The 12,181-nt window shown below is 43.9% G+C and overlaps 1 protein-coding gene across 1 annotated transcript in view; it reads left to right on the forward strand.

Annotated features, from left to right (window-relative positions):
* The first annotated feature begins 2,440 nt into the window (after nucleotides 1–2,440).
* Nucleotides 2,441–12,181, forward strand: part of LOC132461727 (protein FAM168A-like) — a 14,902-nt gene continuing 5,161 nt past the window's right edge. Inside the window, 7 exon segments of the mRNA XM_060057046.1 lie at nucleotides 2,441–2,674; nucleotides 5,155–5,263; nucleotides 7,097–7,188; nucleotides 8,766–8,852; nucleotides 10,030–10,158; nucleotides 11,552–11,665; nucleotides 11,668–11,687. Of these exon segments, the coding sequence (XP_059913029.1) occupies nucleotides 5,187–5,263; nucleotides 7,097–7,188; nucleotides 8,766–8,852; nucleotides 10,030–10,158; nucleotides 11,552–11,665; nucleotides 11,668–11,687 (519 nt within the window). The 5' untranslated portion in view covers nucleotides 2,441–2,674; nucleotides 5,155–5,186.

Below are 12,181 nucleotides of genomic sequence, written 5' to 3' on the forward strand. Positions count from 1 at the left end.
GCCGAGGATAGCCAATACACGCGAACTTCCTAGGTTGTTATTTAACTGTACCGAGATCCTATTGGTCGACTGGCCGATCTGCTCATGGTGCTATGAGTTATGAAAGGGAGGTTCGAAGTGTTGTGTAAGATATTGATTGATTTATTGATTAAAAAACGATTGGGGATAATTGTAAGGGTAATCAAATAGAAAAAATATATTACTAAAAATAATGACCATATGTCTACTGATGACATTCGTCTCATACACTATAAAGTAGGCCTAACTGTTTCAGATGAATCAACTCAGGCTCCCGAAATTCCCTTCTCGCCCCTTATTATTAATCGCTCAAAGTGATGTGCCACGTTCACACTACTGCTGCCACTTGCGGTAGTCTGGTTATTTATGAAATTCATACGAAACATGAACCTATACCTTGAGTCGCCGCAAGATGTCACCAACGATCTTACATAGATCAAAACACTACGGCAAGGCCTGTGCATGGTTCGTTCTCTTATTATCTTGAATCATTGGGAAAACTCATGGTTTAACTACAGCTTTATTAATGTCACTGTATATTTAGCGCATACTAAATATATATACGGATGCTTAAAATATAGGTTTGTAATGCAATATTTATTTTTATGACCACGCTAATCGTGATCTTTGATTTTCATTCATTTATAATGATATTGACGAATAAAAAAAAAAAATTATTATCTTAAAGACATAATCAAATAACAAAACACAGAAGATTAACCTCAGACATGGAACAAAGCTCATAGATCTTTCTCATTGGCTGAAATTGGTGCCATTGGCTGTCATTGTGGCAAGTGGCACTGCCTTCAGCCAATCACAGGGCTGAGATGCATGGCCATGGCGGTCCAGGGCACCAGGTTCACAGACAAAACAGAAAAAAATTTAACAATGAAATGTTAAATTGTGAGGAAAGATGCTACTAATATGACACAACACAAAAGCTACTTAACCTTTCTCACTCATTTACACACCCATCTCACTCTCATCCCCTCCACCCCCCCCACACACACACACACACACACACACACACACACACACACACACACACACACACACACACACACACACACACACACACACACACACACACACACTATGGAGCCAATTCAACCTGAATTCAATCTTTAAACCCTTTGGTGGCATTGAGGCGCATCACACATTTGACTGTGCATGTTTCTCTGACGTTGACAAACTTCCCCACGTCCCTCATGGTATTGTGTTTCCCAGGATACAGCAGGTTCCTAAAATATCGATGTTTAGAGCAAATGGAAAGAAGTTCATAACTGAAAGACCTGGATATGAAGGAAACTGAATCTTGTACGGCAAATTGTTTTGGTGCAGACAGAGCAAAGTCATCCAAATCAACATAAGGATGGAATCAAAATATATCATGATATGACATGAACGCCACCACCAGACACAGGCGTTAGTCAAGCAGGATTGTCAGCCTGTCTTCTTTGGTGTTGCTATTGACCAATAAGAGCATCCAACATGCACCAAGCACTTACAATTGGCTGTGTCTGTGATATAATATAATTGTGTTTTTGTTCTCATCATGTTATTTGTGTAATGGTAAAGAGATTGTCCTGTTACAATAGTAGAAGTAGAAGTATAAACATAGCAGTAGTAGTAGGCCTAGTAGTAGTAGTAGTTAGCGTTCTAAAGCAAACCTGGTCATACTGACAATGGTGTATGCGGCCATGTCCTCTGTTTTCACTATTTCAACGTCAAACGTCAAAGTGCAGCAGAAAATTCACACATAATACAAAGACTCTCTTGTGTAATGGTCATCTTTCCTAATCTAACAAATCTGGTCACATAAAAACAGTTCCTCAAAGCTGCTTCAATCATGTTCAATTGAGTCATTTAAAAAAATAATGAACCTTGTAAAGAAGATTAATTGTTGTAAATGCGGGGTTATCTCATGGGGTCTCTTAACCTGGTTAGGCAGATGTACCAGGTTAAGATCAGTTACATCATTAAAATCGGCCAATCATTAAAAATATATTGGATATGATACATAAATACCACAGCCGTTTTACAGAACTTACTCCAGAATAGCTATATTAGGGCTTTTTAAGACCTTAACAGTTAATAGGCCTACTGAATAAAAACCATAAAATATCCAAAGCAATAATCTGCAATTAATACTTGAAATATGTTGGCAGTCCTAATAAAGCATACGTTAGTCACCCCCCCCCCCCCCACACACACACACACACACACACACACACACCCACACACACTCTCTCTCCCACTGACACTGATTTTTCCGCATGAGGTAGTACTAGTCTACGGGTACTAGCCCTGTAGCCGGAGGGAACATATAGCCAACAATCGTGTGCACCGCTGTCTTGATATAAAAAGGTCCTCCCCTTGTGTTTGTGAGACCCTTTACCCCCCACCACCACCACCGCCGCCACCACCACCATCACCACCACCCCCAACCAATCCTCGCTGAATGTTACCATCCCCCACTTTGTGTGAACGTCGATGCCGCTTCTTTTTTTTCTCTCCTCCAGAAATCAGCGAAGCGAAGCCTCGGTGAAAAGCAGCCAGCACTGAACGCAGGAGGAAAACAGTGACAACGAACCGACTCCACGGAGACATTTTAACCGTCCGACATCCCGACCCTCCGACATCAGCCCGATAACTGGTAAGACTCGTTGTGGATGTCTTTTCATATTTTTCCTGAGAGATGTTCTCTCGTTCTGTCGATGTTTTCCCTTTTTAGGGGGGTGGATGGGGAGGGTGGGGGTGGTGGGGGGTATCTTAATATAACGATTTGCTTATTCTATGAATGATTATAACATTGGTGTGCAGTGATGCTATCTTATTATCTAAGGAGATGTAACGAGAGGTTCTGAGCCGAGTGCAGCGGAATGCATATCCAACTTCAAGTGCAACACAGGGCCTACATGACTGGTATATGAGAGGATTCAAATCACGGATGACTTAAACACTTATCGATGTGACTGCAGCTACCTGGGTTTATTTATACCGTGCCGTTTATACGCGATCGTTTTTTATTATCATCACGTTGTCATTATGGCTTTAATAGTGTAATTATGATCTGTATGATCTGTATCTCTAAACGTGGCTGCTTCGGAGTTGTGCTCAGTGTGCAGCAAAGGAATTGCGATGTTGTCCCGTTTCCACCGTACGTGAGCGTTTCCCCGCACACACGCACACAGACACATGCGCGCACGCGCGCGCGCACACACACACACACACGCACGCACGCACGCACGCACGCACACACACACACACACACACACACACACACACATACACACACACACACACACACACACACACACACACACACACACACACACACACACACACACACACACACACACACACACACACAATGACAAACACACTCAGCAGCAGCAGCAGCAGCAGCAGCAGCAGCAACCTCGCAATTCGTGAAGTGACGTGCGCCTCAAAATGGTGTCGGGAGTTCTCGCCGTGTGTGACCATTTTAGAGGCTAGCTGAATTACGTACGCAGCAGATTTTGCTCGGACTGCGTCGATCCTCGATGATCATGGTTTCTTACGTGATTCAAAACGCATAGAATAATGTGGCATCATTGTTTGGATAAGGGCATCGCCGGGGTTTTCTGAGCGAATCCATGCGAGATAGTATCGTGGTCCGGGCAATGATGACAACAACAATAACACCACAAAAATGCTAATTGCCCGTAGGCCCTGTTCATATTTATAAAATTGGTGATGGATCTATTCTGACATTATGGATTTGTTTGCCTTTGTCACTGTAAAATAAATACATTATGATCTATTGTCCAGGAATATTCCGTTTTATATAAAATTACAGGGAGTCTTTGTCATGCGTCAAATCGACAAAAGGTTACCAGTAGGCTATTATGCCTGTTTGACCCAAATCTCCGTTACATTATTGTTTAGGCTACATTGTTTGGAAAGGCACCAACCCCTATTACATCTAGTCACACTATCTAGTCAATAGTGTGCAGAATCTCACCACAGTCTATTACACAATGCATATGCTGAGGCAAAGTTGGATGCACAACACAATCCAAACAGGGGTATTTGATTCGGCAGAAGGCACCATTTGATCAGCTATTTTGGATGAAATCTAGATATATTAATATTTAATCCTTTGTTTGATATCAAAATACAAACAACTACGTTCACATGATGTTAGTGATGTTAATTATCTACTGCCGGATGTCTACCTTTGTGTGTGCGTGCAGAGCTAAAATGGAACCTTGATAGTAGGCCTATACATTTGCGTTTGATGCCTGACCTAAATATGCACTTGGCACATCTTCACAATGACACGTGTGAAATTTAACAGGCAGTGTCAAAGGAGGACAGGACAGTTAACAGAACATTTGGCTTTGGAAAAGACACAATTAAACGTAACAAATAATGTTGTTTTAGCTTTTTGATTTATCAGAGACGTGTTACAATTACACTAACTGTTAAGTAGCCTAGCAGACATTTTTATCAAAAGCAATTTAGAGTAAATTCACACACATCATCAGGCCTCTTGGTCAAGGTCACTGGGGATGAAACCCAGCACCTCTCAGTTGGTAGTCATAGCAACTTCTATCCTGGCCCGTATCCCAAAGCATGCCAATAAAACAATGGGGGGCGAGCATAGATTATTTTTAGAAGGGGGAAAAAACACATTTTACTTAGATATTTTTACCCTGTCGCCCAGCACTATGTGAGAGCAGGGGAGTGTCTTCAATGGCTGCAAGCCAAGGCCTTAGGTGGAAGCCATGATTTAGAGCATCTGAACTCTGCATCACCTTGGGCTCCCCCCCAATTAAATGTCTGTACCATGTCTTGCTATATAGTGTTGCATGCGTATGCACTCAAACACATTTATGCACCGAAAGGTACAAAAATCCATAATTCAGTCGTTCTCTTTTTTTGTGCATTTTATTTTGGGGTTGGGTCACATGTCCTCATGCTACTATTGTTTGACAATGTCCAACTGAAGGTCAATTGAAAGTCAATGTGGAAATGTTGTGAAAACGATTTGTTTGTGTGATTATGACTTGAAAACCCTCTTTCTCTTTCTTTTTGATGATGATTTTCTCTGGTACATGACCATTCTCCACTGTTCCTTCTCTGTGACAGATTTCCCTTGCCATTTACCAGCTTACGTTGCCATGAGAATGGCCAACGGACTTCACACCGATCAAATCAGCTTCTTCTATCAACCTGAAATTGCTCAGAATCCAAAGAGGTAAGTGTTGGACACAAACTGCTGCACTTAATTCGCTCACTCACTCATTGCCCGCCCATTGGGCTGTGCTCCCATGGCCTGAGTGGGAGAACAGTCTGTAACCGTTATAAAGGCAGGTCAGCCCCTTAAGTCCTTCTCTCCATACAGAAGCATGACCTTGTATGTATGGAAGAGTCTTATATAATCCTATCTCATTAAAACACCACCCGAGAGTAGGTAGACTTTTATAACGACTGGCTGTGAACATGTGTTAATTTCCCATGTGCTGAAGATGAATCCGGAGTGAGTGTGTGTGTGTGTGTGTGTGTGTGTGTGTGTCACACACACACACACACACACACACACACACACACACACACACACACACACACACACACACACACACACACACACACACTGTGTGTGTGTGTGATGGTGGGGGCCTTTCCATAACCAGCCTGTATTTAGTTACTTGATGCTCCTTGCATTTAATGCTCCCGTATGTGAATGCTCATTGCATTCACACACTAAATCTGAAACGGTATGGTATTGCATGCAGTGTTCTTTTTAATATAGATCCCTAAGGGGTCTTGGTATTTATACAATAGCCAGAATAATGGTTCAACACATGTTTGATCTTAATGGGGCTGCATCCATCCATCCATCCTAAATGTCAGTCCCCATGTCCCACAGTCTTATCTTTCTAATTTCCCCTCCAAACAGCTGTTCAACTCTCCATCCGTAACTGTGTTCCAATGCCTAGGACAACAACAGCATCGAGCTATTGTCAATAAATTGGCAACTTCGCTTACAATGGCAATGGCAAGTTTCCTCCGACTGGGCATTGGCCAATTAGGACAAGGTTTCCGTAGGGTACTTTTGAAGAACCGCATGAAAGCACATCGTTAGCGAAATCCAACCTTGAGATAGATCTGGGCCCCGCATCGCTTCTTTGATGCTCCGGGGCAACAGATTTGGCCCACACCCTTAGCAACAGGAAGCTGCCTCCTGTGCTCTGTAATCGCAGGGCCTTTGGTTGTCCCTCCTGTCATTCGTTTTGATGCACAGTTAACCGTACAAGAAGACATCAGAGCATTGGAAACCAAAGTCCCCGTCAGGTCCAGTAGGATAGTGAGTCATGGACGTGGGACGGCGGTGAGCAGCTGATGACATAGTGCCGATGACGCTGAACAACCAGCAACCGTCCCGACACCTTCGCTCCCCGTCTGAACCACCGTTTGCGCCACCCCGTCAAACCTCAACCGACCACTAGATATCTGCACTCGCGTCCACTTTTCCCCTGCGCATGGGGGCTTCTGATGGCGCCAGCTGCCGATTTCAATTCATCCCTCGCTAATTATAAGGGATCTTACGTAGGTTCCGGTTAATTGCCCCGAGCAACTCTGTGAAGTCAGCCACTCTGTGAGAGCGGCAAAGGAGGGGAGGGAGGGAGAGAGAAAGGCATGTGTGGCAACCTAGAGAATGAGAGAGGGAGAGAGAGAGCGAGAGAGACCCAAGGAAGAACACTGGAGATATAAATAGGCAGAGCTATCTGATGACAGTGAGAAACGATATCGCGGGCATGCATGAATGTGTCAGAGCCCGGCGCTTGTGCTAGAGTCAATTCACATCTCTGTCGTTTGTTCACTTATTGCAACCCACTCACCACCATAACCTGCGACTTTCGCCGTCACGAACAAACGCTTTTCGACGCCTGGCTCCATCAAGACACTCCAACGACCCCTGACCTTTGAGACAAACATTTTCCCCTGTCTGCTGCCAGCGTTCCCCCCTGTCTAATTCTCCCTTTGCACCCTTCCCTGTCTCTCTCTATCTGTCTTGTCTGTCCTGCAGTAAGGGAAGAGTTCCTTCCATAATGAACCCTGTGTACAGTCCTCTCCAGCCAGGGAATCCCTATGGCAACCCCAAGAACATAACATACGCAGGTGAGTCCTAGGGCACCCTTGTCCACATACTATTCTCTTTGAGTGTGTGCCTCCTTACGGTCGCCGAACGTGGCTAGTTGTGTGTTTGGGTTTCACCGTGTCAATCTCTTACAAACACTCTGAATCCTCACAGATGTCGGATTACCGTTAAAGCCCACATTATGACGACTTTATGACGACCTGTCATGGAAGCATCTCGTGTCAAAGATAAATACTGGAATACAAGCAGTTTTTTGTCTTGTCTGGTTTCTGTGGCTTGATTTATTGATAATCAGCAATCTAGCTGATGGTCTATTTTAATGTCTGTCAAAAATCTTAACTGCAGTATGCTCATTAAGTGATGGGTAAAATGCATATAAATTGTAGCTGATTTATTCACAGACGTTTTGTCAGTGAATACTAAATTCCTATAATGGGCCACCATAACCACAGTATAATAATGCATATAAAAGGGTAATAAAGACCCCAGCTCGGGAAAAGACCAGCTCACCCAACCTCCCCATCAATCAGTTATTGAGCGGAAGCAGAAAAGGGCGAAGGTGGTTCCAAGGAAGTTAGAGTCCACCCCCACTACTAAAGTCCAACCCCCCTACTGTCTTTGTATAAGTAACCCGTTAGGGGGGGGGGGACCTCTCTCTGACTCCTTCCTAATGGCATCACCGTTACAGTCAGTCAGTCAGCTGATTTTGACCAAAGCAGCCTCCTAGTGGGGCTGAGAACATGGCACACAATAAATAATAGAGTAACTACAACAAATGTTAAGTGCTGCGTGAGCAGTTCTCCATAAAACAACTGAACAAAGTACAGTGTAATTGTAGGAATCATAACACAATGTAGGTAGACCTTTTTTTTTTATGAGTGGTAGTTAAGTACATTATAGGGACTTGCCACACTGCAAAGCCACACAGTCATATACGTTCTTAATTCAACCACGAACACAATGTGTTAAATACAACATACAGGTTGTGCGCAAGATGTGTATTGATGTGTATTTTGAAGATGAGATAGGGATCCTCCAGATTATATGGCTCTAGCTTTATCACCATTTTAGTCAAAGTCAAGTAACAAGTCTTAAATTGGTCACATACAAGTCGAGGAACGCGTTGCCATAAAAAGGACCAGTCACAATCCTCGATTCTTTTGGTTCAAATAGACTTACAGGGTTTAAGTAAAACGATAAAAAAATGTATTTTAGCTGTATGCATATTCATACACACGCATGTAATACAATTATCTGCTCATATGTAGAGGCAGCAACCTTTGCAGTAACGCAGCACAGTCCAATTACCTCTGCTTGTCTGAACACCCGGACCCTTCAGGCCCACCAGAACGAAACCGGCCTCGTCTCTCCTCCCCCTCCTACACTCATTCCTCATGAATACACAGCCTTTTACCCAGAGAACAGGCCCCCGATGAAGGCAGCCTTCCACAACGAGGTACCTGAAGGAGGCCTCGGGCTATGCTAGCTAACTCGCCTCAGAGCATCCTGTGCATGGCGTTCAGGGACCTCTCCCTGGCACTGATGCCTGGCCTCTTTTCTGTGCCTCATCCCTCTCCCCCCCCCCTCTCCCTTGCAGGCTACCCCACGGGCTACTCCGCGGCTGCCGTTCCCCAAGCGTATGCACACAGTGTCTACCACACCGGCAATGCGGCCTTCCCCCAAGGTAAGATAGGGCTAAGCTTTGCAGCAGTCGTTGAATGTTTCAGGTACTTTGATGCTTTGCGTTGCGTATGCTGGGAAATGATGTGTGGCGGGAAGACGTTATTTTAGTGTGTGTGTGTGTGTGTGTGTGTGTGTGTGTGTGTGTGTGTGTGTGTGTGTGTGTGTGTGTGTGTGTGTGTGTGTGTGTGTGTGTGTGTGTGTCTGAGAGCGATTAATGGAGACATTGATTTTACATTTCTATATCAGTAGTCTTAATTGTGTTGTACCGTGTGGAAGGGGTTGCAGTGGAAATAAAATATTTGGGCATCTGTGTCTTGGTGGAAGTCTTGAGTGTGTCCATCTGTCTGTGTGTGTGCGCTATCTCTTAGAGTTAATAGATAGTTGGAAAGATATGCCCATATTTAAATAACGTATAATAGCACCAGTATATCAACTGGGAAACTAAACCTAATACCTAAGCAGTGGTTGTGGTTGAGTACAGTACTGGCTGAGATGGACAGCTGTGTCTGTGAGAGTCTGGGCTTTATGGCAAAATGTGTTGATTCGTAAGTGTTGTGTTTGACTACCTCTTGAAGACAGTATTTATCACAGAAATATAAAGCATATCGTAAGAATGAAACTCTTATGAATGTCTTCTTAGGATCTGATACTGAACCCCCTTGTTGTGTTGTGTATTACTACTACTACTACTTCTACTACTACTACTACTGTTTGAAATGGTGATGTTAGTATACCATATCTCTTTACCAAGTTAATATTTTTACATGTTTGACTTGCTGTAATATCCTATTAAATTATAGTAAAAAAAAATTGATAATCTCATCTAACTCTATAACAATTTAATGGAAGTTCAATTACTGCCATTAAACAAAATGCATCTTTATGGCCTACTCGTGCCTGTGTGTGTGTGTGTGTGTGTGTGTGTGTGTGTGTGTGTGTGTGTGTGTGTGTGTGTGTGTGAGATTTATTAGTGTGGATGTGCATGTTCAGAGTGAATGTGTCTCAGTGTGAATGTGTGTGTGTGTGTGTGTGTGTGTGTTTGCATGTGAATGTGTGTGACATCAATATTTTTTTTCTCTGTATAACATCTATCTTTGTATCTGTGATTGCCTGTGTGTGTGTGTGTATAAAATCTCTTGTGTGTGTGTATAACATGTATCTCTGTGTGTGTGGGACAGTGCTGCTGCTGAAGCAGGGCTGGCCCCAGGCGTCTATGGAGATGGCGGGGGCCCAAGAGGGTCCCTATGACCCGGCCCTGGACGCAGGCTCTGATGGCCGACAGTACCAGGCCTCGGCCACAGCCTTCAGTAAATATCTGCCAATTACACACAGTGTATCTCATGCTCGCTCAATCTCTCTGTCTTTCTTTGTCTTCTATTTGTTTCTGTTTTTCTTTCTTTCTTTATCTTCTTTGTTTCTGTCTTTCTCCCTTTTTTTCTGTCTATCTTTCTTTCTTGCTACTATCTTTCTTTCTCTTGCTTTCTTACTCTCTCTGTTTCACTCATTTCTGTCTCTCTCTTCCGTCCTCCTATATGTCTCTCTCCCATTGTCATTCTGTACACTGAATCCAACCACAGAGTCTTCAGCAACCACGGCTTGTTGCTGTTGCTGTTTCTGATTGGCTCGAAGGAATGCTAGGTTGGCACCCTTGGCCATTGGCACAAATCTCAACCAATCAGAAACAGCGGTTGCAGTAACACGTTTTGTACCAGAGGTGGGGCTGCTGTTGCGGTTAGATTTTTGTGTTGCTCTTTAAAATGGCATCAGGCATCCACAATGAGCAAATTCTTGAAAAAAAGGAATGGCAGCATTAATCATCAATATGGAAAACCTCACACACAGACACACAGTGGCGTTGTATTTACACAAGCATCTTATTGCTCAAGCATTTCATATGATTCGGGTGTCTGTGTTTGCGTGTGACTGTGTGAACACATGTGTGTATGAGTATGTTTGTCAGCCAATTGCGCATACGAATGGTACATTTTCAGTGTCATGAAATTCGGAAGCCAAAGAAAACTATTTGAGTTGCACAATCTCTGTATATACACCATGGTCCCAAAAAGTAACTGTGATTTATTTATCCATCTCTGAGTTGGTTCAGAGATGGAGGTTGCAGCATATTGCATTGCTTGTTTACATATCTTGACGGAATACCTTGACCACATACTATAGTATTGCTCTCTGCATTTTGTCTTTGCTTGTATACACGTGTGTATATATTCATGTAGATGCTTTCTTTCAGACATGAAATTTCATGTCAGTCAATTCTGAAATGCCCAACAAATTCGACCAATAATAAACAACAAAAGGATAACTTTTGACATTGTGGCACACAATCCCAGGAGACAATGTCGTCATTCCACATCTATTTACCTCAGGTGACAAAAGCAAAAAAAAATCTTCCTAATTTGTTTTCCTAATTACCTGCTTGAAACCTATGCTGCCTAAAGAAGTATTAGTTTCTCACTTTAGATCCTTATCAGATACATAACTGCTTTTAAATTAACCGGACTGCAACTAATTGACCAGATTCCCAGATAGTGGACACTTATTTGGCACCCACCTCTCGCCCTAAAGCAAAGGTTTGTTCACAATGCAAGCACGACATCTCACGCTGACGGCCGTCCACCGCGGCCACATAGTGGGTGTGAAGCAAGCCCCTGAGTCTCTCTCCCTTTCTCTCTCTCTCTCCAACAGGGTACACAGCAGGTACCCCGTACAAGGTGAACCCCATGCAGTCGACCGGGGCACCTCCACCTTACTCCCCGTCTGCCAACCCCTACCAGATGTACCCCATCAGGAGTATCTACCCCAGCAGAACCTCTACGCCCAGGTAAGGAGTGACACTGTGTACGTACCATGTCGGGATCACGGTGATGCAAAGGAAAGGCACGGAACACACAGAGGGACGTGTCCCCGTGACAGAAATACTTATTGTGATGCTCTACGTATGTTTTCTCTGTCTTTGTCTCCTATCTCTGTCTGGCTGTGTGGGTCTCTCCCTCTCTCTCTCTCTCTCTCTCTCTCTCTCTCTCTCTCTCTCTCTCTCTCTCTCTCTCTCTCTCTCTCTCTCTCTCTCTCTCTCTCTCTCTCTTTCTCTCTTGCTGTCTCCCTCTCTCCCACTCTCTCTCTCTCTCTCTCTCTCTCTCTTTCTCTCTCGCTGTCTCCCTCTCCCACTCTCTCGCTCTCACTCTCTCTCCCCCCCCCTCTCTCTCTCTCTCTCTCTCTCTCTCTTTCTCTCCCTCGTTCTCTTTCTCTCCCTCTCTCTCTCTCTCTCTCCCTCTCGCTCTCTCTCTCTGTCCCTCTCTCTCTCTCTCTCTCTCTCTC

The sequence above is a fragment of the Gadus macrocephalus genome, chromosome 7 (genome assembly GCF_031168955.1).
Source record: "Gadus macrocephalus chromosome 7, ASM3116895v1".
Classification (NCBI taxonomy): Eukaryota; Metazoa; Chordata; class Actinopteri; order Gadiformes; family Gadidae; genus Gadus; species Gadus macrocephalus.